The sequence below is a fragment of the Globicephala melas genome, chromosome 1 (genome assembly GCF_963455315.2).
Source record: "Globicephala melas chromosome 1, mGloMel1.2, whole genome shotgun sequence".
NCBI classification, from domain to species: Eukaryota; Metazoa; Chordata; class Mammalia; order Artiodactyla; family Delphinidae; genus Globicephala; species Globicephala melas.
Window position 1 is genome coordinate 166,672,506 of NC_083314.1, and position 26,960 is coordinate 166,699,465.

Sequence of the window (26,960 nt, forward strand, 5' to 3'; positions counted from 1 at the left end):
CAGAGACACCTTCCCACCACAGCAGGCAGCCATCCCCACCCTTACCTGGGGAATTGTGCACACACCTGCTGACGCTCTGCATACATATTTAAAGAAGAGTAGATATCCTGGCTGAGAAGTCAGAGGTCAGCTCTTCTAGCTCCCACCTTGCTGCTCCCTCTCTGGGCCTCAGCTTCTTCCACTATTCAATGAGGAGTTGACCAGGATGATGTATGCTGCACCCCCCACCCCCAGCCCCCTGGTATCTCAGTATCTTGGAAACTAACCTCTCCCAGACGTGTTCCTGAGTAAGGCACACCTATAAACATGACCCCATGGACTCCTCAGGCCAGTTCTGCAAGGATTACCAACACTTTAAAAGCTTTTTATTCCTATTTTATGGTTGAGGAAACAGAAGCACAGAGAGATACGGCAACTTGTCTGAAGTCACACAGCAAGTTGACAGCAGGCATGGAAATAGAAACCCTCTTCTTTCCAATGCCCCAGGCTGCCTGGGGCTTTGGTAGAAAGTAGAACACCCTATGGGCTTGGGTCCAGAGCCAAGGAGACAGGAACTGCAGAAGCAAAAGCCAGAACCTCTGCCCTGAAGGCTGAGAACCCAGAGGAAGTACCAGGCTTAGGCATTAGTTGGGTTCCACCACTCCCCACCCCTGCCTATAGACTGCAGGAACCTCAAGCTCCCTATTCCTCTGCAAAGCCAGTGGCTGGCTATGGGGGTTCTCCCTATCCTGTGGCTACTTGCTAGTTCATCAAGGCAGGCACACACCGGAGTGGTGTGTGCACGCATGCCTGGACTCCACGGGTGTGCACACACAGATGTGGATGTATGTTCTTGCACACCTACAGGTATACTTAGGTGTACGTTCATAGGCATGTGTAACATGTAAATTTGTATGTTTGCAACCCTGTATACATGTGATACATTTGTGTGTTTAGGTGAAGTATGTTTGGATGTATGTACGTAAATGGTCTTTGCGTTTCTGGCGGTTGAATTTATGAACAGGCAAGATTTTGCCTGTATGCTTATTGGGTTTGTTCGTGAGTGTACTTGGGTGTGTGCAGATGTTCACATGCATTTGTGTGGAGAAGTGGGGTGGGGCATGTCCACCCACATGACTAGTAAGTGTGTGTAAAAGTGCATTCAGGGAAAGCTCAGGTGACTGGGTACACATGAATCCTAGAGTGCCCTCCCATGAGAATACAATACCAGTGCCCCCCCCAGCCCTGGTATAGGGGGTGCCCTGCCTGGCTCCAGCCAGGCCCTGAGCTCATAGCACCCCCCACCCCCCACCTCGCACTCTATTCCCCAGACCCATCCTGCTTGGCCAATTTGCAGCCTCTCGCTCCCAGCTCCCGAGAAGGCCTGCAGCAAAGTCAAGGGGCTGGTGGCCAATTAGTGAGGGGGTTAATCAGGGATCTGGGGACCCCCGGGGGGCGGGAAGCCAAAGGCGGGCATTGGGGTTGGCAGGAGCATGAGCTGCCTGTCATGAGGCTGGGGGAGGGGAGACTGAGCCAGCCGGATGGTGCTGGAAGCCAAGGGTCTGCCTGTGAATTCATGGTTGCTGAGCACTCACAGTGAGGAGCCTGTGTGACTGTGTGTACACTGTGTGCAAAAGACATGTACGTGCATTCAAGTCCTTGCATGTAGTCCTGTATGCAAATGTATGGACATGATTGTGGATGCCATCTGTATGCACGTGTGCAGTTTTGTGCCTGTGTATATGTGGGTGTGCAGTGGTATGCAGATGGGTCTGGGTATGCAAGCATGTCTGGACCTGTGTGCACACATGTATATATAAGGATAAGTGTCTGTGTATACATGTGTGTGCAAGGGCATTGCATACATTTAAGTATGTGCTTCTGCATGCGAACATGTGCACATGAAGTTGACATGGTCCGTGTACATATGTACCATGATATATCTGTGTGCACAGGTGTGCGTACCAGTATGCAGATACATCTGGGTATATGTGCGTGTCTGGATATGTGTGCATGTGTGTGTGTTCTCTGAACAGCCAGAGGCCTGGACCCCCACGTGTGTGCCTGTGTGCACGTGCCTGTGTGCGCCCAGGTCTCAGCCTGTAGGGGGATGCGGGGCTGATGGGCTCCAGGCTCCAGGAGAGAATCTGACAGACGAGACTTGCCGTAGCCCCCGGCCCCGGGAGCCTGTTTTCCAGCTTGCAGAAGCTGTGAGCCCGTGAACTCATCTCATATTAATAGCTGCTGTCTCCTCACTTATTGCAGGGAGAGGCGGTCATGGCCCTGGCGGGGGCTGCCCCCCTCCTCTACACAGGACCTGGGAAGGAGGGGAGGAGAGGTGGGCCCCACCCCCACCCCAAGGCCTACCCTGGCAGAGAGGCAGGGTTCTGAGCCCCAGCCTTTGCCTCCCCCAAGCCAGGGAGCCCCCACTGCCCAGTTCACCCTCCTAGGCCTCTGCAACTGGGTGGGGTCAGGCATGGGGTTGGACAACTGGCAAAGGCAGAGAGGCTGGAAGGCTTGACTACTCCCCCCAAAAAAACACACACACAGGCGCGCACGCGCACACACACAGGCATGTGGTGCTGAGCAGCCCCAGGCCGAGCACCAGCTGAGTCTGAGGCTGAAAGAGACATAGAGGCTTCAGTTTGGGGGGGGCAGACATGTCCCTTCTCTCAGGGACCCTCAGTTGGAGAGGGGACACAGCCTTTAGGGGAACGAGGAAGGCAAGACTTCTCTATAAATATTTACTAAGGAGAAGCGCAGCACGGTGTGTTGTATAAACCGCATCTTTACAGCCACAGGAGGGCTTAGCCAAGGAGGCTTCCTGGAGGAAACACAGAGCGGGAAGCACAGGGAAGACCTGAGGTGTATCTGAAGAATCCCGGGAGCAGGGAGAAGCCAGCTAGCCCCACCACGCACAGAGGCCCCAACCCAGGGACAGAGTCAGACACCCTCAGGGTGGGCCCAGGACCCAAGGCAGAGACCGCAGATACAGGCTCCCGGAAATGTCTCAGATCCACCACACAGCCACACCCAGACAGACAGACGAGGACTCACAGCATGAGGGTCCATCACAGGCCCTTGCAGACATGAGGCTGGCCAGCATTCGGCCCTGCTGGGCCCTGGAGCCAGAAGCTAGGATGGGGAAGCAAAGGGCCAAGCCCCCCCAGGGCAGGAGAGGCACCTGGCCCCTCTCCTTCTGGTCCTTGGTGGGTGCTCCTTGGGAGTGAGGCGGAGGCAGCAAGGAGGCCTGTTCCTACACCGCCCCTCCCAAAGGTCTAGGGGTAGCCTGGAGAGCCCCAAATTTTCCCTAGCCTGGGGACAGAGCTCCCTGCCCTGGTTTCCTTGCTTGCTGTTTCTGAGCTGCTCCTGAAACCCATTCCCTCACCTAGGAAAGAAACAGATTTGGAGTCAAATGGACCTGGGTTCAAATCTCAGCTCAACTGTTTTACTATGTGACTTTAGGCAAATCAAACGTCACCTTCAGGAAGACCTTTTGGGGGCACCCTCTTTTAGAGATTACACGCGCTCCCTGTGCCCCTTCTCTGTTTTTCTCTGAGGACTCATCATTCTCTGACATTACCATGTTTTAGCTTATCTCTTTATTACTGTCTCCCCTGGCTAGAATTTAAGCTGTCCATGAGGACAGCAGTGAATAAATGAAAACCCATTACTCTCAGAGCCTCAACTTTCTCTTCTGTAAAGTGGGGAGAGCAATAGTACCACCCAGTGGACCATGGTGATGTGTGCGATGTTTGCCATAGAACAGGTGATTCCTGAGTGGGGGTCTTTTCCCAGGGACCTTCCAGGAAGGTGGGGAGAGAGAGAAGCCTCAGCCAGATCTGGTGGACCCTCCCCACTTTGTGCCTGGACTGGAGCTATGTGTACCTAGGCCCAGGGCCGCCCTCCACCAGCTCTGACCCAGCCCCTGTTGGTGTGTCCACTCCCCTTGGATTCCTGTGGCTACTACTGGGGAGGGGTCTTGAACACCAGGCAGAACTCTCTGGCCAGGGAAATGGAGAAAGACCTGAGTCCTAGCCTGGCACAGCTGTGTGAGTTTGAGCAAGTGGCTGTTCTTCGGGCCTCAGTCTCCCCATCTGTACAGTGGAGATGCTCTGAGGGCTCCACCTCCAGGCTTTGCCCACCCAGGAAGATGGGGGGTTTGGGTAGTCAGAGCTTCCTCTTAAGCCACACCCCAAACCTGCTCCTGCCCTTGCCTGTTGAACATGTCCTTTCTGGTTCCCAAACACCAAAATTCAGGGTTCTGAACACTTACATCCTCAAATGCACACAAGGGCACACGCACACACTTACCATCACTCACCTTTGCATAGCAAAAAAGCTCTTTCAGCTCCTGAATGAACAGACCCCAACCAGCCACCTCCCAAAATGTGGCAGCTGGCTGTGAGAATGAACCCCAATACAAATCTGAGTCCAGAATGTCGTAAGCCCTAGGGTTGGGAAGGAAGGAGATGGGGGAGCATTGGCCAGTAGACAGTGCACAGGTTCTGGAAACAAGTGTTCCTGGTTTGAATTCTGGCTCTATCATTTCCTAGCTGTGTGACCTTGAGCTGGCCACTGAATTTCCCTCGGCCAGTTTCCTCATCCATAAAATGGAGAAGTTATTATTACCTGTGCCATGGGATGCTTGTTAGGCACAAATGTGGTAATGGGTGTAGTACACTTAGCGCAGTGCCTACCACACAGCAAACACCCATGACTGGGAAGGGCTGTTGTTAAGAATACCTACATGCTTTGAGTATATACTTCATGCCAAAGCCCAAGCTAAAGCTCATGTGGGCACGATGTAGGCATCTTCAACCCCAAAAGGGTCTAGCAACAGGGGTTCCAGTCCCCAGGGGGAGGTGGGGTTCTTGCCTGGCGGTGCCTGTGTCTGAGCAGGGGGACCCATCAGATTGGCATCCTGGGGTGGGAGGTGTCACCTGCCGGCCACATTCCACCTGGGTCTCCAGCTCCTCATATACCCCACAGGCCCCCAGGCCTGGCATGATCCTCCCATTCCAGGCTGTCCCCCATCAGGCCCCACTCCACCCCCTGCACACACAGACACATTTATCACAAAATCATTTTTTATTGAGGGTTGGGTCAGGGACAGGAATAGGGATCGCACTGGGGACCATACCCCAGTTGGCAGAGGGGTCTGGTGTTGGCTCGCACCCTTGCCTCCTCTAGGGCACCGCAGGGTGAGGCCTGGCCGCCAGGCTCTGGCTGTGGCGCTGGAGTGGAGCTGGGGTTGCTTGGCCTGGTCCCGGCTGCCGGCCGGGCTGCAGTTTCCCCAAAACGGCCACCAGAGGGCAGCCGGCCCCCAGCGCAGAGGAATTCTCGGTTTCTCAGGTGATGGTTTCTTAAAAAAATAAAAAACCAGAGGCTGGTGTGTTCCCCCTGCAAACCCGAGGGTGGCGGGCCCTGGGAGAAGGCTCTGGTCTCTATGATCTCTTTGATAAAAAACAAGCAAAAATAATAACAAAATACGTGGTTTCTCTCTCTCCCTTTCCCCCCTCTAGGAACTGAGGTCAGAAATGAGGGTGTTGGGGACTGGGAGTACCCTGCTATGGCCTGGATTTCAAGGTGTGGGTCTCTTTTTTTCCCGTTAACACCCATAAATAAATTCATAAATAAATAAATAATAATAGATACTCTCTTTGTATGTGCACATATATACAGATAAATCTTTGTCTTATCTATCAACAGAGTAACTAACCTCTCTGACTCTTTAGTTCAGAAACTCAAAAGTAAAGCGACATGGTCAAGGTCAAGGGAGGGGGAAGATCAGGGACTTGGAATGGCACTGTAAAACACCCAGCAGCATACTGGAACTCCAAGCCAGCTGGGCTGTGCGACATTTCTGAGTGGAACCCTGACCACCTGAACATTCTAGAACCATGGAGCCAGCTGGGCCCTGCAGGGATCTGAACAGAATCCTGTGAAACACCCAAAGTCCTAGAACTCCAGAACCAGCTGGGTCTTGGGGTGCAGAGCTGGAGGGTTGGAACAAAGCCCTGGAGGACCTAACACTCTGGAATTCTGTAGTGATCAGGGCTGAAGGGTCACCAGGATGCGACTAGACATCACTGGGGGAACGGGATCGGAAGAGGATCTTGGAAGAGGAACAGCAGCAGCAGACAGCCCACAGCACCTTCTGCACATCCTGGTTGCGGAAGGCATAGATGATGGGGTTGATCATGGAGTTGTAGGTGGCAGGGAGCAGGGTGAGATAGGTGTAGAGGGGTGGGGAGTGGGCATCGCCCAACAGGCAGTAGACGGTGAAGGGCAGCCAGCAGGCGGCAAAGGCGCCAAGCACCACGGCCAAGGTGGCAATGCCCTTTCGGGTGGCCACGTAGTGGGAGGCAGGCAGCAGGTGCCGCTGGAGGGCAATCTGCTGGGCATGGCGGCAGACGATGCGACAGATCTGGGCATAGAGCTGCAGCATGATGCCAAACACCATGAAGAAAGCAACGGCCAGGACCACCAGATGGTTCTTGGAGAGTGGATATACCACGCCACACGTGGCCCGGGCATCCAGGCAGTTCCAGGCCAGCACAGGGAGCAGCCCCAGGCCCAATGCGCATCCCCACACTAGGGCCAGCATCACATAGGTCCGCGTCACTGTCGTCTCTGAGTAGTAGGTGAGGGCATTGTACAGAGAAAGGTAGCGATCAACGGTGATGGCCAGTAGGCTGCCAATGCTGGCAGTAAAGGCCATGGCCAGCATGCCGACCAGCACCAGGCTCATCTCTGCCGAGCCAATGCAGAAGACAGCAGCAAAGTGCATGACCAGACCCAGGCCTGCCAGCAGGTCTGCCACAGCCAGGCTGCCCACCAGCAGGAACATGGGGGCGTGGAAGGCAGGAGTGCCCACGATGATGGCCACCACCAGCGCGTTCTCACAGGACACTAGGGTACCTGAGATGCACAGCACTACGTCCCAGGCCCTAGGTGAGGGCAGTGGCATGACTGGGCCTGTGGGCCCCTCTGTTGAGCCCACGCTGCTCGTGTTCATGTTTCCTGGGCCAGCAGAGAGCCAGGCCAGGGGGCTGCCTGCACCCCACATCATGGTACCTGTAGAAGAAAGTCCCTATGAGAAGCTGGCAGGGCTGGGTGCTGAGTGGAGGGGTCTGGAAACAGTGGGAGTCTCACCTCAGGATACCTGGCTGAGTCCCAATGCCTTGTCGCCCCCACTCCTGCCCTGAAGCTCCTTCCAGGGTACCTTTAACCTCCCCTATGCCACCGGGCTAGCAGGAGTCTCTTTTCCTGGGGATCCCTGTCCTGGGTCTCTTCATTCTCCCTTCCAGCTCCCTGAGTCCTGCAGGTCTCTTTCTCCTACATGTGTAGCCAGAGGAGGGCAAGATGAAGGACTACCATGAGTGGATGGAGGCCCATTGGATCCAGGAGAAGCTGGGAGAGGCCCAGGACTGGGGGAGGGAAAAACATCTTAAAACTGAGAGCAGCTCTGCTCCCTCCCCACCAGGGAGGATGACGCTCAGCTTCTGAGGCTCACCAGACCCCTCACGATTCTCGGTACTGCCAAACCCAGACTCCGCCCCCAGAGAATGCTCGTGAAGCTCCCGCCAGCCCCCACCCTGCGCTCCTGGGGTAACAACACCTGGGAACTCGGCCTCCCCCAACACACACACACCTAGACTTCTGTCCCCAGCCAGACCTCTCTTTCTGCCTGAACCTCTGGGTCTTTGGAACAGACACCCCCTGCTGGAAGCGTGGATCCCTGAGTCAGACCCCTCCCTCTGCGCGGACACCTGGATCTTGGGCCTGACTCCGCCTCCTGCCCGGAGGTCTGGATTCCTAAGTCAGACACCTCCTCCTGCTCGGACGCTTGGGTCCTTGCCCCAGACGCCTCCTGCCGGACCAAACTCAGATGACCATCAGTCCCTTCAGGGCCTCGGGTCCCTGCAGGAGGTCTCACCCCGCGCCGGGCTACCCAGCTGACGGCTCTCAGCACTCAGACACTGGCTCCCCTCCTGCTAGCCCAGACTCAGGGTTCCTGGTCTCGACCTCCGACCCCAGTCAGCCGCTGCGAGCCTTACCGCTTGCCCAGCGCCCCAGAATCCTGACTGCCCTCCCGGACGCCTGGTGTCCGCGGCGGGGCCCGCTACTCACCTCTCGGCACCGGGCGCGGCCGGGCCCCGGGGAGGCTCCGCTCGGGTCCAGGCTGCGCGGGGTGTATGCGGACCCCGAGAAGCCCCCACGGCCACGGGAGAAGCGACGTGAGTCACCCCGCCCCGCCCCCGGCCACCGGTTTGGTGACGTCAGCGGCCCGCCTGGCCAATGGGTGAGCCGCGCTGGGGCGCAGCGCTCGCCGCTCGGCATAGTAATGAGGCCTCGTGCCGCCCGCTCCCCCATTCATAAAAAGCGACCGTGGCTGCGGCCCCGCCCCCTCCTGAGTCGGCCCGCGCTGTCCTTGACGCGGCGCCCTCTAGGGGCCGGGGGTTTCGGGGGCGCTGGTGCGAGAGCCTGGAAGTCCACGGGAGGTTGAGGGGGATGTGTAGGGGGAGCGGAAAGGGAACGCGGATAGACTGTGGGGTGATGGGACTCTCGGGTGGCAAAGGCTGATGGAATTCAGCTGACGGAAACCGAGTGATGGGGCTGAATGGGCCTCCCCGGTGAGGATGGCAGGGGTTGCCAAGACGAAACGGCCCTGAGGTGATGGTGACAGGAGCATGAGGGAACAGGGAGGTGGGTGGCAGTGACGGTATGATCATGGTGACAGGATCTTGGGGGGTGGTGGCAGTGGGACGCTGAGGTAGAGAGGGAAGCCCCCAGGACAACCATAGCAGTGTCAGGGTGATTCTGTGGCATGATGGGGTTCAGGGATTGCAGGGTGGCAAAAGGCGGTGGCAAAGGAAAGGGAAGATGGAGTGTCCAGGTGATAGGACTTCAGGTCACCGTGACCCTGTCACAAGTGCTGAAGTGACAAGGCTGTGATGAGGGTTGTAGGGTCCTGGAATGAAGATACCAGGTGACTGTGGTGAGTGGACCCCAGGGTGAGTAGGACAGGGTAGAGGGTCTGGACTGACAGTGACCGGGCAGGTAAGTTGCTGCCAGGGCAGGTCCTCGTGATGCTGGGGCTGGCATAAGGAGCTTGGTGACGTCAATCATGTCAGCCCAATAGCGCCCTCACAGCATGGGAGGAGTGGGCCTGGCAAGATTTCAAAACCTAAATTATTTATTCAAGGATCTGGAAAGCCAGCGGGGTGGTGGTAAGGGGCACTCCCCCAGAGCAGCAGGAGTGGGGGAGCCGGGAGGAACTTGGAAGCAGGAAACCTAGCAGCTCAGTCCCCAGGGCAGGCCCCTCTCAACCTCCCATCTTAGACACCCTGGCAGGGTAGGGCATGGAGAAGGAGCTCCCTCTTCCCCAGCCCTGCCTGTCCCCAGGGAACCTCTCTCAGCTGACTTCTCCAGATGTGACAGGTATGGCCAGTTCTGGGGGAGGGGAACTGGCTGCTCCTCCTCCCTCTGTCTCTAGCTTTGATCCTCATTGGAATCAACCAGGCCTGTGGGATGGGGATGGGGGGCAGGGACCAGGTTAGGGCTTGAGGAAACCGCGGCGGCCCAGATCGTAGGCCCCACCAACTTCTCCCTGCTACACAGAACCACTGCAGCTCCCACAGTCAGTGTAGGGCAGGGAGAAGGAGGTGACAGGCGGTGGAAGGTACATGGGGAGAGGATAGGGTCAGGGCTGGGGAAGATAATGCACTTCAGGTTGGACATGGTGAGTTTGGGGTGTTTAGCAGGTGGTGTGGTCAGGAGTGTAGACTGGTTTCAAATCCCAGTTCCTCCATTTTCTAGCTGCGTGACTTTGGGTGAGTGTCTTAGGATCTTTGTGCCTAGATTCTCTCATCTACAAGATAGAGGCAATGTTAGTATCTTCTTCATGGGATTGTTGGGAGGGGCCTGGCACATTATCAACACTGGTTGTGTTGGCTGCCAATATATCTGGCAGGAGGAGGACATCTGGGGGCCTAGATGTGCAGGTTCAAGGGGTAGATGACATCACCCAGGGGAGGGAGCAGAGAGTGAGGAGGAGCCTCAGGGAACCCTGCCATTGAGAGCACAGACTGTGCATGAGAATATTGCTGCTCCTGGGCCTTTGCACTGGCTGTGCCCTCTGCCTGGAACCCCTTCACTTCATTCCGGGCACGGAACCCAAGTCACTTCTTCAGGAGCAGGCTTTCCTGACCTCTACCCTAGATTACCACTCCCCTCCCCATCACCCTCTGCCCTCTTTCCTTGATTTATTATTCTTCAGAGCACTTAGCACTCCTGAAATTCTAAATTTATTCTTTTCTAAAAAAGTACGTGTCAGCCCCACCAGGACTGAACAGACTTTGTTCTGTTCTGTGCTGGAGAACAATGCCTGGCGTGGAGTAAGGGTTCAATAAATACTTGCTGACAGGATGATTAAACAAAAAGCAGCATCTAGAGAAAGAGAAGGAAAACAGTAGTAATACGCACGGTGACAAGGAAGGCGGGGGCATCAGAGAGAATACAGGGGCATTAGCGCCCCAGAACCCAGGTATTCACTTTCTCCCCAGTCAGAGCCGGGTCCCAACAACTGTCCAGTTGGTCTCAGAGAAGGGTGAAGGCTGTTGGGAGGTTGGCATGAAAGGGTGTATGAGAGGTAATTTCCTGGCCGTCCAGTGGTTAGGACTCTGTGATCCCACTGCAGGGGGCACGGGTTCCATTCCTGGTCGGGGAACAAAGATGCTGCAAGCACATGGAGGAAAGAAAGAAAGAGAGGAAGAGAGAGACAGAGAGGAAGGAAGGAAAGAAGGAAGGAAGGAAGGAAGGAAGGGAGGGAGGAAGGGAGGGAGGGAGAAAGAAAGAAGGGGTGTATGAGAGACTATCTTCTATTCTGAGCAGCAGTGGTCTTTTCTATTTTTTCACAGTTTATTAATCCTCTCATGAAATATAGGCAAAATCACCACAGATAAAGTCACTGCAGAATCTTTACTTCTTCCTTTTGCCGGCAGCAACACTGGTCCTTGTGGTCCCCCGACCTCCCTCATTCTGTTCTCGCATTTCATACGCTGCTTCCTTGAGTTCTTTTTCTTCTCAGGCAGGCCATGTCTTGCAGGGTTGTGTTGGTTTACTTTTCCTTGCATAACCCAAGGAATCGTAAATCACGCCCAAGCCAGTTGTCTTGTCACCACCAAAATGGGTTCTGACTCCAAGTATAAAGATGACGTCTCGTGTGGTCTTGTAGATTTTGGCTACTTTTCCCCAAATGTCTGTCTCGGACACTGTTGCCCTTCCAGGGTGAAGCACATCAGCGACCATGTTTCCACTGAAGTAGTTGGTTGGCCGGAACTTCCTGATCCGGAGAGGTACGGTGTCATTCATGATGGAGACGATCCTCAGCCAGCCGGGGAGGAAAAGAATGCACCGATATTTCTAACCATGAGAAACGCCGGAGACCTAAGAGACGCAAGTGGGGCTGTGGATTTTCATGTGAATACTCTCCCTCATGCTCCAAAACTGCCCCGTGTCAACAGGACAATTGAGGCCATCGCTGCCAACCAGGTCTCCTTTCCGCAAAGATCTCTGTCTAGAGGAAGGGGCAGCCCTTCCTCTTCTCTCCTACTCATGCCCTCTGCCCTGCCTCCTTGATTCCTTCCCAGCACTGACACCCCCCTCCAGTCCTTCCCACCTTCCAGGTGCCAGATGAGAGCCCAGTACTTACAAGAGTCCTGAATCCCCATTTCACAGGTGAAGCCTAGAGAAGCCAGGGACTTGCCCCAAATTGCACAGTAAATGGCAGAGCTGGGATCTGAAGCCATTCCATCTGCAACCAAATCCAGTGTGTCTTCATTCTAGCCTAGATGTCACCATCTCCTCAGAAGGGGCTGGGAGTGAAGTTGAACTAGGGCTGATAGTACTTGCAGTTCCCCAGGTGACCACCAGATGGCTGTGAGGGCTCACCTCCAGGTAAGACTTCTTACCTCTTCTCCACCAATCTGCAGAATCCTATGGGCCTAGGCTCTGGAGGGAGGTGTGTGTGAGAGAGACACAGATACTGTCTACACAAGCTCCTTGTCCAAGCCCCGAGAATCTGGGCATCATCAGCGCACACATTCTTAGCACTGACTCATTCATTCAGCCAATATTCACTGACAGTTCCCCTGGGCTTGGGTTTGAGAGGGTGCTGCAGACAGAAAGATGATGTGGCCATATCCCTGCATTTTGAACATTCAATAAATATTTATTGAGCATATACTATTTGCCAGGCACCATTCTAGGCACAGAGGATACAGCAATGAACAAAAATCTCTGCCTTCTTCATGGAGCTTCCATTCTGATGGGGAGATGGACAATCTACAAATAAAAACTTAATATGATACTAAGTAGGGATCCCTTGAGGGTCTCACAGACCAGTGAGACAGGCAAACATGTTCACAGTCACAAGATGGTACAGTATGGTTATTTGGTAATCACCTGCTTAGGTTTTATGTGTGCAGGGAGTTAACTACAGATGAAGATAAACATGGTCCCTGCCTTCCTGGAACTCATTTATAGCCTAAGAAACAAATGAGTAATTAATTCTACAGTTGATACGTGTTCTGAAGGAAAAAAAGGAGGCATGATGATGTAGAATAACCAGGAGACCTGTTTTAAGTAGGGAAGTCATGGAGCAGGTCAGTTGAAGAGAGGATAGAGGAGTTTCAAGGAGAGGGCACAGCAGGTACCAAGTCTTAGGAGGAAAAGAGTTGATGTGTTTGAGGAACAGAGAGGAGGCTAGTGTGTCTGGAGCCAAAGGAGCCATGGGGAGAGTAGGAGTTGAGCTCAGAGAGGTAGGCAGGGGGAAGATCATGCTAGTATTGGAGAGCAGTGAGCCATTGGTGGCTTAAACATGGGAATGGTACGATTTGACTTACATTTTCAAAGGATTGCTCTGGCTGCTGAGTGGAGAACAGACTGGAGGTGGGGAGCAGAAGCAGAAGCCCTACCGGGAGGTCACTGCAGTCACCAAGGCAAGATATGGTGAGGGGATGAGGGTTTGGGTGCGGGAAAGCAGATGGATTTGGATCCACCACCTGGGACAAGTGCCACAGCAGCTCAGCCTTGCTCCACGACAGTCACAGAGGGCTTCCTGCAGGCGGTGCCCATTTTGCATTGTCCTGAAAGATTAGTCTGCCAGACACATGTAGTCAGGAGAGGAGGAGGACCCTCCAGGAGAGAGAACAGCTATAGGATAAAGGCAAGGAGGTACAAAAGAGGGTGTGTGTTGGGGGAAAGGCTGTTCTATTTTCTCAGAGGGTAAGAAGGTGTTGGGGTGAGCACAAGACTTCTAAAGACTTCTAGAGCCATGAATCACAGGGCTGTGAAGGCCAAGCTGAATTGAAAATTGTTTCATGGTTGAATCCATGTTTTCAGGATAGCCCTGCTCTGTGAGGGCCGAGCTGGGAGGGTCCTGGAGGCTGAGAGGCAGTGTGAGGCCAGCAAAGGGAAGATGAGGGAGCAGGACACGGGAGAGACGTAGAGGCAGAATCTGCAGGACTAAAGTCTGGGGGCTGAGACAGTGGGAGGGAGTGAGGATGAGACCATGGTTTCCAATCAGGTGCCGGGGGGAAAGAAGGGGCCTCCCTGAGTGGGGAAGGGAGACCAGGCAGTTTCAGGGGCCTGAGGCACACTCAGGTAGAGGTGCCCAGGAAGCAGATGGACCCTCAGGAGGCATAGCAGAGGGGAGAGTAGCCTCTGACCTCACTGGATCCTGGGTCCACATCCTGGCCCCCCTCCTAACTGTGTGCCCCTGAGCAAGTGATTTTACTAGAGGCCTGCAAACTGGAGATAACAAAACCCATGCTTAGAGGGTAGTTGAGGACATCAGAAGAGAAGCTGCAAGTAAAACTGCTTAGTAGAATGTACATTCTGCTAGTAGTAAGTCGTTAATAGTTGTTAATTATGTATTATTAGTTACAGGTGTGGCAGCTGGGGAGCGAGCACTGGGCTGGAGATGGAGATATGGGACTCGTTGGCTTTCAGTTGGGAACTGATGGCAGAGTAATGGATGAGATGACCCCAGGAGAGGAGAAACAGAGCTCAGGACTGAACTGGGCCACCGGAGATGAAGAGGGGGAAGGAGGAAAAGGAGGAGTAGAGAAGGGGGAGAAGGAGAGGGGAGGGGTGGGGAAAGGGGAGAATGGAGGATGGGGAGAAGAGGAAGAGGAGGTGTATTCTAAGGAACCTGAGAAGTGGCTGCAGAGAGAGAAGAACCAGAAGAGGCAGAGGAAGGCTGTGGAAAGGCCCACTTGTCCCAGTAACAATGAGACCGCCGACTTGGCCAGAGGGGATGTGGTGGGTCAGAGGTAGACGCGGTGTGTTGAGGGGCAGAAGAGAGGAGGGTGCAACGAGTGAAGCGAAGTGGGCTGCCAGAGCCTGGAGGCCGATCCTCGCGGTCCTGGGGCCTGGCTGGAGGACGCCCTTGACGCAAGCCCGGAAGTCAGGAAAGTGACTTTGCTTCAAATCCAGATTTTGCCACTAACTCTGTGACCTCCGACTAGTCACTCACTTTTTCTGAGCCTCAGTTTCCTCACCTGTGAAGTAGGGATAATAATGCAGCAGTTTTCGTGAAACTGAGGGTGGGGGAATCCAGCAACCTGTCCGGCTACCGGTCCTGGACTCCGCCCCCTTTTGCAGGAGCCCCGCCCCAGACCCCGAACCCCCGCCCCCACCAGGCCGCGCCTACTACCCACGCCCTACCTGACCCCGCCTCAGACCACAAAACCCCGCCCCACCTGGTGGCGTCACTAGCCCCCTCCCTGCCAGAGCCACGCCCACCTGGCCTCGCCCAGGTTGCCCGGGTCTCGCTCCCTACACCCCGGCGGAGCCGAGTCCAGAAGGGACGCGCCACACCAGCACTCCGCAGACCCCGACCCCCAGGCTCCGCCTCCGCGCCATGGCCGCGCCGGGACCTCGCGCCTTACGGGCTGCGCTCTGTGGCGGCTGCTGCTGCCTCCTCCTGTGTGCCCAGCTCGTTGTGGCTGGTAACGCGTGCCCTTCACCCTTCACCCAGCCGCCTGCCAGGAGCAGTCGGGAGTTGGGGGGGCGGGAGGGGAGTTTTCCACATGTGTGCGGGGCTCCTGGGGTGGGTAGAAGGGGACTCCAGCTGTGTGTGGATTCCTGTGTGTACATATAGGCGCCAGGTGTGAGGGAGCTTCAGGTGTATGGAAGTGAAGCGGCCCTAAGTGTATGAGGGGTTAGCTCCCGAGGTATGCAAAGGGAGGGTGCTCTGGGTGAATGTCAGGGAGGTTCCTGGTGTGTGTAACCATGTGTTTGTGGAAACTGCAGATGGGCAGAGGGGCTTGGGGGATCCAGGTGAGTGTATGTGTGCAGAGGGGTGAGATCCACCGAAGTGGGGAAGGGGGGCTGTAGCTTGGGTTCAAAGTGCTGCACCCATGCTACTCCCAGGTAAAGGAGCTCGAGGCTTTGGGCGGGGAGCCCTGCTCCGCATGAACATCTGGCCAGCTGTCCGAGGGGCCTGCAAACAGCTGAAGCTCTGTGAGCATTGTGTGGAGGGGAACAGAGCCCACAACCTCACTGGCTGCGTGTGGGAGCAGTGTCAGCCGGAGGAGCCAGGTATGGAGTCAGGCCCTCCCCAAGTTTAGTGCCCCCAGTTATGAACACCAAGGCCTTGGCCCCACCCCCTAAACCTCTGCCCTGAACCTTCTCCCACCAGGACACTGTGTGGCCCAAGCTGAGGTGGTCAAGGAAGGTTGCTCTGTCTACAACCGCTCAGAGTCATGTCCAGGTAAGGGGGCTCCTGCTGGCCTAAGTCAAGTTGGAGGGAAGGGGCTGAGGTGTCCCCAGTCAGAGCCTGCCTCCAATATGGAATTGGCCTCTCCCAGAGAGTAGACTATGCCCACGAACACCGGGGTCCAGTTTCAGTTCTGCCTTTAGCTCACTGAGAAGTCCCTTCCCCTCTCTGGCCTGTTTCCTCCTCTGTAAATTGGTGCAGCCAGAGGATCTAGGACAAGCATGTAGAGAGGATGGGGGAGCTAGCTCTTCTATTTTAAACCATAGTGAGGACTTTGGAAGTTCAGAAGGGAATGGGGGGAGGGCTTCCTGGAGGAGGTGGCATCAGAGATGACACTTAAAGGTAGAGTGGAAAGAGGGCACATCTGGTGGAAGGAACTGTGTGAACTAAGGCTTGAAAGTGTGTTGGGTGGGCCTGGGTTGGGGTCTTGATGGGAATTGGGGGTGGGGATCTGGATTATTATGGATTCCCTGTCTCTTCAGCTGTGCACCACCATCCCACTTATGAACCGAAGACCATCACAACAGGTAGGTACTACCTGGGGGAATGGGAGGTCTAGAGGTGCAGGGAAAGACAGAGCTGGGCTCAGGCACTGACGAGATCTGTGACCTCAGCCCTGTGATTTCTCCCTCTGAGCCTGTTTCCACATCTGTAAAGTGAGTTGGATAATACTTCACAAAGTTGCTGTGAGGATTTTATGAGAAGATGTATAGCACCTAGTTCAGTTTCTGATGCATAGAAGGTGATTGAGAAATGATGGTTCCCATCCCTTCTCCCAACACCAGAGAACTCAGGATGACCCCCTCCGGACCTACTTGGTGCTGAGGGTGTATGGCTCAGGTTGCCAAGGTGTCCTCAGTGACTACCTACTGCAACGTCCAGGCCCAGAGAGGGTCACAAAGCAGGTTCCTGGCAGAACAGAGGCAAGAACCTCACCCCTTGGTTCCCACTGCCCCTCAGGGCCTGGAGGTCAGCAGGCTTGGCAAGGATGGCTGAAGAGGCTCTTGGTTAATTAAAGCCAGAAACGTGATCTTAGGGGCTGAATTATTGATGGCTCAGCTCCCTCCGGCTTGAGCCCCAGATCAGTGTTGTACAGCTTATTTCTTCCCTCTTCTGCTCCTCTTTCCCCAATGCCCTTCTCTGGGGCTCCCTGAGCTGCAGCTGGGACTACCCTTTGCCCTTCATATTCTCAGACCCCCCCCTTCCACAAGCTACTCCCTCTGGGAGGTGGACCCAGCTCCCAACTGGGCCCCTTTCACTGCCCCAGAATGATCTTCCACCACCATCCCTGCCCTGCCCTGCTCTGGGCACCTGGCCCAAGGCCTGAAATTGAATCCCTGGTGGGAGTTGATGGCTAACGTGGCACAGCTGGGAGCCACCCAGACGTCCTGGCAACCGTGGGCCACAAGGCGGGGGCAGGGGAAAGGGTCAGGGGATGCTGTGTGAGTCTGGCTATGCCCTAACTGTGGGGTGACTTTGGACAGGCCTGGCACTCAGAGCCTGGCTTCTCCCTCTGACGTACGTCATCAAGTCTTCATTTATCTACTTGGTAGGGTGTGGGCCTCCACTTCTTCCTCTGCTCCTTCCCTCCCTAAGTGAGGGCTCTGGCATTGGGTGACTCCAGGGTCTCGGGACTTAGGAGTCCTGAAAGGAGACCACAGCATCTGTATCTGGGCTTCAAACCCCAAGACCCAAGGCTGAGAGCGACTCTGAGCTGAAGCGGGTGTGGATGTCCAAGTTCTGGGTCTGTCCTCACCGTGTTGGGCCCCTGTGGAAGAGGGAGGCTGGCAGGGAGCTCAGTCACCATCTGGTCCCTGCAGTCAGGAGGCTCAGAGAGGGTGTAAGAGGCATCAAGCCACCGAGCAGCTCAGCAGCAGAGCCAGGGCCGAGCCAAGGCCCTGTCTCCCCAGCCAGGCACTGGCCCTCCCCACAGGCACTTGCCAACCGCCCACGGGGTCTGGGTTGAACTTCTGAGCCTGCCGCTCAAGGCTCCCATGGTGAGGACTGGGGCCTCCAGATGACCTGTGCGGGGTATTGGGGTGGGGCTGGGCTCCTGGCCCACAGCGGCCTGCTGTGACCTCCTCCCTGCAGAGGGCCCTTCGGTCCCCGAGGCGCACGGCCCTGGCTTTGACGGGGCCAGCTTCATTGGTGGCGTCGTGCTGGTGCTAAGCCTGCAGACAGTGGCCTTCTTTGTCCTGCGCTTCCTCAAGGCCAAGGACAGCACCTACCAGACACTGTGAGTACCTAGCCCGCCGAGTCCCAGCTCACTGCCCACCCGCCCCCCTCTCTTGCCCCTCAGGTCCCTGTTAGCGCGGATGCGTTGTCTTCCCCATGGGGCAGCCTTAGGGGCGATGAGTCCCTCCCAACCTCCCCCATGTGAGCCACACCCCTTCTCCCTCCTCCAGCTGTGGGGTTCTCTCCGCTGGGTGTTGGCCGGGGCAGGACTCAGCCTGGGCCCGGCGTCTGCGAGCCCAACTGAGCCCACCTGTCTTTGTCCCCTCATGCTGCCAGCAGGGAGGAGAACCAGTAGGTGACAGCACAGGCAGCCTTCGGCCTGCAGCTCTGTGGCCACGGGCAGGAGCCTGGGCCCTGTGTGCGGTTTGGTTTTCCTCTGAGAAGGGGAGCTGCTCTGAGGCCCCCGTGTGCTGTGGCCCCATGTGTGCTGTGGGGCGGATCGCTGCAGCCTCCATTAAAGTGTTTGCTCTTTTGACCACCGCCTGCTCTCTGAGGGTGGGTGTCCTTGGCCTGGCTGAGGTGGGGCCACTGCCCTGAGTGCCCTCTCTGTCTGGCCTCTGCAGAATCTGACCCCCTTCAGGCCTGGATTCCACACTCAGGGGAAAAAGGATGAAGAGGCTGCCCTCTTGACCCGCTTGTGGGCACTAGGGGTGGGAGAAACTGTGCTCACCAAATTCTGGCCCCTGTGGGCACCGAGCAGGCTCGGTGCCCAGTACCTGACATCCCCTCCTGTCTGGGCCTGGTACCTGCAGATGAGAGCATCCTTCAACCACCTCCTGTCTCAGCCATCATCCCTGTGGGGCCCCCTGCCTGGTACTAGGTCTGGAGCCTGCCTCCTCCCATCAACCTGGCCTGGACACTGCCCCCAAATAAAGGAGCTCTTTCCAGCACTGTGTTTTATGTCCCATGTCTTGGGCTGTGTGTGGATTGGATAGGGTGGGGGTATGGCCACTGTCCTCTCCTTAATGGAAATTCTGACTTGAACTGATACTGCCATCTTTTAAAATATTTTTGTTTGCGGGAATTCCCCTGGCGGTCCAGTGGTTAGGACTCAGCGCTCTTACTTCTGGGGCCGGGTTCAATCCCTGGTTGGGGAACTAAGATCCCACAAGCTGCATGGCACAGCCAAAACAAAAAATATTTTTATTTGTTACATGTGTTTAATCCCCTCCTCCACCACTTTATAGATAAGGGTACAGAGACACAGAAAGGTAAGCACACCTGCTTAAGATCGCACAGAGTGGAATGGGGCAGGGCTGGGATTTGAATCCAGGTTTTTCTGACTCTAGGATGAGCAGAACTTCAGAACTCCTCTGCAGAGGCATCTCCAGGCTCTTTTGCCTTCTAAAGTTGGGTCTCTGCCCCAGTGCCAAGGTGGAGGTGCCCCCGGGACCCTCCACAGGGTACTTCTGGCCTTCCTTGAGCAGGCCCTTCTGGAAAGCTCCACCCGTGCCCACCTCCCCCTCTTTACCCCCCATCCCTGGGCCCAGAAGTCTTCCCTGACTAGTAACATCACCTATCAATGGGGTACTTGCTGGAAACCAGACATGTGGCTGAGAGTCTAACATCAGTATCTGATTTAGTCCCATGACTGTCCTAGGAAGCTGAGACGCAATAGAGAGTCATGGGTGAAAGTTCAGCCTGTGGAGCCTGACTGCTCTGTGTGAATGGGAACAAGTTAATTGAACAGCTCTTGGCCTCAGTTTCCTCGTCTGTAAAGTTGGGTAGCAGCGGTTCCATCTCTGTGGGATATGGGGAAGGTTCAGAGCAGGTGCATGTGCTCCGTCTGCTTCATTCCAGGGCATCCATCCACCCTACCAGCTGGGCAGCCTGTGGTCAGCCACCTGCACCTCTTCTTGCCCCAGGCCTAGTCTCCGTGCAGGGTCTCCGGCTGCAGCTGGAAGGGCTTTAGGGCCCCTGGGCTCCACAGGGAGTTCCAGCTACTCCTTGGCCTCACAGAGGGCTCACCTGCCTAGACATTGCACCACCATGGACAATGCCAAACACAGTCCACCTCCGTGTCCCTCCCCTCCATGCTCACTTCCATCAACACCCCCCTCCTTTCAGACATCAGCCTCCCCTTTAGCCTCCCCTCCAGCTCCTTACATCTGTGTTACCCAGCCTGCCTTGCTCTCTCTCCTTCAAGCCCCTGCACACGCAGTTTCTCCTGCCTGGGTCACCCTCCCTTGGCTTCTCCACCTAGCACTTAATCCTGGCTGGTATAATGCCCAATTCCTCCCAGGCCAAGGGAGGAAATGCCCCTATATCTTTCTGGCTTTCCACCCAGTTAAGGAAATTTCTCTATAGAATGTTTTCTTTTTCAAAATTAGTAAATGCCGGGAATTCCCTGGCGGTCCAGTGGTTAGGGCTCCACACTTCCACTGCAGAGGGCACGGGCTTGATCCCTGTTTGGGGAACTAGGATCCCATAAGCCGTGTGTCCCCCCCCCCAAAAAAGTAAATGCCTGTAAGGAACAAGAGGACTACACAGAAGTTTATATAAAGAGCGAGAATCCCTCTCCCGCTGGTCCCACTCCCCAGAAATAACTATGCTTAACAGGATGTGTCAGACCTTCTTCTGTGAATTCACAGCACACATTTAGCGGTTTTAAAATACAAAGTGGGAGCGTGCTTTACATATTGTTCTGCAGTGTTGCCCCTTTGGTTACAGATCACACTTGCCCTATGACTTGTACAGATGGGGATGATTTATTTGCCTGCATCCTCTCGATGTGCAGCTGGGTCATTTCCACTTTATCATAAACAGCATCATGGTAAAGGGGCTTGTCTGCAGATCTTGGCACACCTGTGGGAGAGAGTAGGGAGGACAGATTCCTAGAACTGGAATTGCAGAGTCTCAGCGTCCATCTCATGGATCCATCTTGTCTGGCAAACTTGGCCTCTACCTTCCCTACACCCTCTTGAACCTCAGCCTTCCCCACCCCCACAAGCACTGGGCCTGGAAAAAGGAGGCCCTCAGGGAGCGTTTGATGAAGGAATGAATGAGTGAAGGAATGAATGAGCCTTTCCTCTCCTCCCCTCCCCTATCACCGGAGGTCCCTCTCCAGCTCAGACCTCACCACTCACATCTGGACCAAGGCTGCTGCCTCTTCACTGGCCTCCCAGCCTCCATGCCTGCCCTGCACGGTCTGCCCATTCGATGGCCTATATTAGCGGCTGTTTTCTAGGCACTGCCAGGGGCTTCTCAGTGGACCTGAGGGTGGGCATGAAGTCACCTTGCTAAGGGGGTTGGGACATGGGCTTGGGCAAAATCTATGGCATATAAGTGCCAGAGAGAACACAAATCATATCCTGTCTCTGGGCCCGTTTCTCCATTTTTATTCATTCATTTAACCAGCATTAACTGAGCACCTGCTATGTACCAGCCTGTAACCCAGGGCCAGTAATAACGACCATGAGGGGGGCTGTGTAACGATGGGAGGTAACGTACCGCACCCAGCATGACTCGTGGGGTGCAGTAGGTGCCCAACAGACAGTAGCAGCGGTCATTCCTGACACCGGTGACAAGGATCAAAGAAGGATTCCTAGTGGAGATGGCATTAGGGCTGGACCTTCATGGATGGGCGGAGCTTCACAGGGGGAGAAGAGGAGGAGGCTTCCGGATGGAAGGCAAAGACTTAGCTAAAGTTCAAAGGTAGAAAAACCCTATGTGAATCCCGAAGTCTGAAGAGATGGCTGCAGAGCCCTAGAGGCCAGGAGCAGAAGTTGGACTCCATCCTGGTTGGAGCAGGCAGGGATTCTGCCCATTCTCTCCAGGGCTGAGGAAGGAAATGCCCCCACCTTCTGCTGGTTCCAGCCTGGGTGGGATGTCCCTGGGGAGGGACAACAGGAGGAAGTCTTGTTTCATGTCCTCTCACCAGCCTGGCCGCTTATAAACTGGCACCCTCCCTCAGGGGCTCCAGCAAGGTGGGCCCACTCTGGACCCCACTCTCTCTTTTGCTCCTCTTGTTTGGGGAGCCCGCCTGAGAAGCCAGGATGCCCCAGCTGCCCAGGTAGAGGCCTAGGGCGCCCCCCGTACCCATCTGCCCTCATTCCCTCCCTAGGTATGCTTCTCCCAGCCAGGCTCACTAGCCTCAAGGAGCAGTGTGGGAGTTTGATAATCTGGACTCTGCACAAAAACATATGCAAATAGATGCAAATGGTGAAAAACCTTGCCAGCTCCGGAAGCCAGTGTCCTGACAGCTAGAATCTGGGGGGTGTAAACAGAAGTGCAGAGGGGTCTGGGAGACAAATGCCCACTCCCCCCATGCCCATCCTGTGCCCACCCAGCCCCATGTCTCCCTGCAGAACCCAGGGAACTGGAAGCCAGCAAAGTTGTCCTCCTGCCCAGTTGTCCTGGAGCCCCAGGAAGTCCTGGGGAGAAGGGAGCGCCAGGTCCTCAAGGTGAGAGATGCCGTGGAGCAGGCAGGGACCTGGGGCAAGCTGGGGAGGACGGGGTGCAGCAGTTACAGCCTGTGCTGAGAGCCCATGACAAAAGGGCAAGGAACCTACTGCGTGCCAGGCTCCAGGCCGGATGCCCAGCATCCGAAGATTGATCCTGTGAGGTAGGTGGTACCATCCCCATTTTGCTAGGGGGAAAGTGAGGCTCAGAGAGGATAAGCAGTTTGCCCACATTCACAGAGCCAGGAAAGGCTGTAGCTGGGATTTGATTTCTGGCTCCAAATCCCTCGTTGCTTTTTGGCCCCTGACACGGGTGGGATGTAATGCATCTCTGCCTTGGGATTTCAGGGCAACTTGGACCACCAGGCAAGATGGGCCCCAAGGGTGAGCCTGGTGAGTATGTGCGGCCAGAGGTCTCCTCGTCTTTCTTTGCTCTGTCCCTGCCTCTGCTTGGCTGCCGTTCAGGAATTGGCTATGATTTCTCTCCTGCAGAGGGGGTGGAAGGCTGGGAGGAGTGGGGAGAATTAGAAGGGCCTGGGCACCCTCCCCTCTGGTAGTTAATGGGCATTCCCTTGGAGGTACTCAGACCTCAAGAGCCAACACTCATCTTTCCCTGGGGAAGGAGATTCAGCGAACCTGCTCCGGGGCCAGGAGAGTGAGGCTGCCTTCACAGGAGCCAGGCACTTGGAGTCAGTTGGTGCTGGGGTGTTGGTGGACCCCAGGTGTCACCCAGCGCACCTTGGAACCCCTCTTCAGGGGTCCAAAGGAATCAAGAGGGCTCTTGGGTCCCACACTTGGCCTGTTCCATTGCCTGTGAGGGGGGTGGAGGGTGGGAAATAACTTGGGGGCCCCCCTCAGTCCATCTCCCCTTCCCGAGGCCCCAGGAGCTGCCAGGAGCTGCTGAGCTGGGGTGCCACCTTGAGCAGCTGGTACCATCTGTGCCTACCCGAGGGCCGAGGCTTCCCAGTCTTTTGTGACGTGGACATCACAAACGGGGGGCTGGCTGGTGAGCGAGTGTCCGGGAGAGAAGGGACTCAGAAGTCAGGCCCAGTGGGCACTTCTTCCCCTTGGCCCCTAGGGGGAGCCAGAGCCTACCAGAGCCAAGGCATCCCTTAAGCGTAACTCACTACGGAATGAAGTCTGAGAAGGCTTCACAGAGGAGATGCCATTTGAAAGGGCCTTGAAGGCTGTGTAGAAGTTCTCGAGATAGATGAGGTGCAGAAGGGCATTCCAGGTAGGGGGAAAGACAAATGTAAGGAGGCAGGAGAGTACAAGAGGGTGTGGGGGGACTGTATGAATCAGCTGAGAGCAGGTGGAGTGGTTGGCTGAGGTCTACTGCTGTGGGTCAAGAATGGACTGAGGGCCCCTGAAAAGACCAGTTCACAGAGGGCACTGAATGACCCACTGAGGAGTGTGGAGGGCAGTGGAGAGCCATGGAAGAGTTTTAAGCAGAGGAGGGACCAGGTCAGACATGTTTTAGAAAGAAGACTCAGGCTACACTCTGGCAGGTGCATTGAGTGGGGACCAGACTGCAGGTAGGGACACAGGTTAGGACAACTGCAGGGGTCGGGGCAGGAGAAGAGGGTGGGCAGTGGCAACAATGGAAGTAGAGGCTCTTAGACGGAAAGATATTTAGGAGAGAAACTCTGCAGGGCCTGGGATCTGCTTGGCTTGAAGAGGAAAGTGGGCTTGGGAGGGAGCATCAGGGTAAGGCTCGGTGCGCCTCTGGAGGTGACTTCTCTGCTCTAATATCTCGGTTCTTATGATAGTAAATTAAAACAGGTTATTTTGAATCTGACCCCCAACTGGACTGACCGTCTCCCGAGGACAGGGACGATGTTTCTCTCATTTCATTTCCCCCAGGGCTTTCGAGGCTGCAGTGTGAAGTTGAGAGTCAGTAAAAGGTAACAAGTGTGTGTAGAGCTCATCAGCATATTCACAGGCAAGGCTCACTTGGACTCACACTTTATCAACAAGCCCCCAATCCAAAGAGGGGGTGCCTGTCCACCTACCCCCCACAGTGCATCCATTCTCAGCTGCCTCTGCCCCCTGCTTCTCCTCATCCCATGCTCAGCCTGGAGTAATGGCTGCCGTGCTAGCCTTCTCTGCCTCCCTAGCTATTCCAGCGGTGACAGGATGGTTCCGTGGATTTCATCTGCTCTTGGTCCTCCTACAAAGCAGGTCTTGGGAGCCAGGAGTCTGAATTCTGGCTAGATAATGAGAATTTGCCCCAGCTTACTCTCCAGAGTAGGTTCTCAGTAGGGTCCAGGGAGCTGGAGGGGCATTTCCCTGGCATTCTGACTTCCCACCTGGGATCTGAGGATTCCTCCATCTCTGCCTCCCTGTCCCCCAGGTACCTGGGACCTGCAGGTGGAGGTGGAGGACTTTTTATTTATTTATTTATTTATTTATTTATTTTTGTGGTACGCGGGCCTCTCACTGTTGTGGCCTCTCCCGTTGCGGAGCACAGGCTCCGGATGCACAGGCTCAGCGGCCATGGCTCACGGGCCCAGTCGCTCCGTGGCATGTGGGATCTTCCCGGACCGGGGCACGAACCCGTGTCCCCTGCATTGGCAGGCAGACTCTCAGCCACTGCGCCACCAGGGAAGCCCGGAGGTGGAGGACTTTGAAGGCAATCGCACCTTTGCTCACTGTGGAACCTCTTTGGGGAGGCAGGTCACTACCCAGCTAGTGCTGGGCAGGTTCTCAGAGGGCACTGCAGGTGAGCGAGCCTACAGTGGAGCCCTGGAGTAGGCAAAGAAGGTGAGGGAGGCTGGGTTCTTTCCCAGGGCTGCCACGGCCTCCATGAATGACCCAGGACAACTCCTTCCCCTCTGTGGGCCTCAGTTTCCTCATCTGAAAAATGGCAGTTGTGAGACAGGGTGGTGTAGGAGTGAAGAAGCTGGGCTCTGGAGGCAAACAATCCTGAGTTTAAAAGTCCAGCTCTGTCATTTACTAACTATGTGACCTTGGGCAAGTCCCTTCTGGGTCAGAGCCTCAGTTTCCTCCCCTGTAAAATGGGTAAGGAGGCAGGGAGGGAGGGTGTGGGAGACTCTGAGGCTCTGTTGAGTGTTAGCATTATCTGCCTTTTTTTAAAAAAACTTATTCATTCATTTATTTATTTAGGCTCTGCCAGTTCTTAGTTGTGGCATGTGGGATCTTCATTGCCGCGTGCGGGATCTTTAGTTGAGGCATGCATGTGGGATCTAGTTCCCTGACTAGAAATCGAACCCGGGCCCCCTGCATTGGTAGTGTGGGGTCTTAACCACTGGACCACCAGGGAAGTCCCCAGCATTATATGCTTTGGAAGAGGAACCAGAGAAGGCTTTTTTCAAAGAAACACCAACTGTTAAGGAGAAATCTGAAAGAGGGAAGTGGTTATGAGGAGGTGCCTCAGGAGAGCCCCCTTTCCTGCCCAGGCATCTGAGAAATCCCTCCCAGCTCTCCCTGGCACAGTTGCTCAGGCTGCAGATGGGAGCTGGGAGGAGACAAAGGAGCAAGAGGGAAGCTGAGGATTCTGGGAGGGGAAAAGGTAGGGGGAGGAGCCAGTGGCTTTGGAGCCACAGTCCTGAGCTCAAGTCCCAGTGCCCCTGTGTAGCCTTGGGCAAACACCCTGGCTCCTTGGCACTGCTGTTTTCTCATGGGGGCTGAAAACATCCACCTCACCATTGCTCTGAGGCTCCTGTGAGATCATCTCTCCAAGGGTGCCAGGCATGGTGCCGGCACCTAGGCGCCTCTCATCCCCTTCCTGCCAGGGGACACCCTGAGCTTCCACGGCAGGAAGCCCTTTACCACCTATGACACCAACCATGATACAAACGAGAGCAACTGCGAGGTGACTGTCCGTGGTGCCTGGTGTTTCAGATCCTGCTATCAGTCCAATCTCAACGGGCGCCACTGGATGTCCGAAGCCACTGCCCGTAACTATGACATTGACTGGGCCTCAGACTGTGGCGTGGGCCACCCTTACCACAGGGTTCACATAATGCTTTGCTAGGGCATCCTGGCAACAAGCAGAGTTATCTCATCTCTCCCGTACAGTTTCTGGACCCTCGGCTACCCCTCCCCATTGCTAACCATCTTTGCTCCTCTGTCCACGTTAAAAAAAAAAAAATCACTTTAACCCTTTCCTGGCTTGCAGACCTCTTCCAGTTATTGGGAAAAACTCACAAGGGCAGAGCAGGGCACAGGTTTCAGTTCCATTCAAGGAAGATATTCCCTCCAGTCAGGAAGACGGACGAATCGGCCTCAAAAGGTAGTGAGGCTTCCATCCCAAGAGGTGTGCAAGCCAAGGCCAGAGGAGCATTGAGTGGTGGATTTGGAAGGATTCAGGCATCCACTGAGAATACTCTTGGGCCCCCTGGGTCCTACAAGTGGATGGTTTTGTGGTGGGAATTGCACAGCTATCTCACCCTCTCTGTTGCCCCCTCCTTGTCCCTTCTAAGTTGTCTCTTTTCCAGGCTCTGTTGTAAGTCAAGTTCTCATTCTTTGCTACTTCTTGCCTGTCCCGTTAGGGATTAGTTTGAACTTAGTCAAACCAAGGCAGGTACATTTTT

At 55.4% G+C, this 26,960-nt stretch overlaps 3 protein-coding genes across 6 annotated transcripts; 2 read left to right on the top strand and 1 right to left on the bottom strand.

The window, feature by feature from the left end:
* Positions 1-5,081: 5,081 nt before the first annotated feature.
* On the bottom strand, positions 5,082-8,241 carry GPR3 (G protein-coupled receptor 3). Its single transcript, XM_030872956.2, has 2 exons — positions 8,116-8,241; positions 5,082-7,059 (listed from the first exon to the last, which is right to left on the bottom strand). The coding sequence occupies exon 2, from the start codon at positions 7,052-7,054 to the stop codon at positions 6,062-6,064; it is 993 nt and encodes a 330-aa protein (XP_030728816.1). The 5' UTR covers positions 7,055-7,059; positions 8,116-8,241; the 3' UTR covers positions 5,082-6,061.
* CD164L2 (CD164 molecule like 2) lies at positions 7,617-18,876 on the top strand. Of its 4 annotated transcripts, none has more exons than XM_060309229.1 (6): positions 7,617-8,222; positions 15,424-15,591; positions 15,692-15,763; positions 16,252-16,296; positions 17,861-18,005; positions 18,284-18,876. In XM_060309229.1, exons 1-6 carry the CDS (start codon positions 7,874-7,876, stop codon positions 18,297-18,299), a joined length of 795 nt encoding a protein of 264 aa, XP_060165212.1. In that variant the 5' UTR covers positions 7,617-7,873; the 3' UTR covers positions 18,300-18,876. The 4 variants fall into 4 exon arrangements, with proteins under 4 accessions (XP_060165212.1, XP_060165214.1, XP_030728833.1 ...); XM_060309231.1 differs by having other exon boundaries at positions 18,568-18,876; XM_030872973.2 differs by lacking the exon at positions 7,617-8,222 and adding an exon at positions 14,785-14,999.
* Positions 18,877-21,438: 2,562 nt separating this feature from the next.
* On the top strand, positions 21,439-26,401 carry FCN3 (ficolin 3). Its single transcript, XM_060289765.1, is given in 10 exon segments — positions 21,439-21,445; positions 22,312-22,407; positions 22,753-22,797; positions 23,027-23,059; positions 23,282-23,402; positions 23,986-23,995; positions 24,522-24,651; positions 24,758-24,780; positions 25,021-25,126; positions 26,160-26,401. Coding segments are annotated over 10 exon segments (813 nt in total).
* The last annotated feature ends 559 nt before the right edge of the window (positions 26,402-26,960 follow it).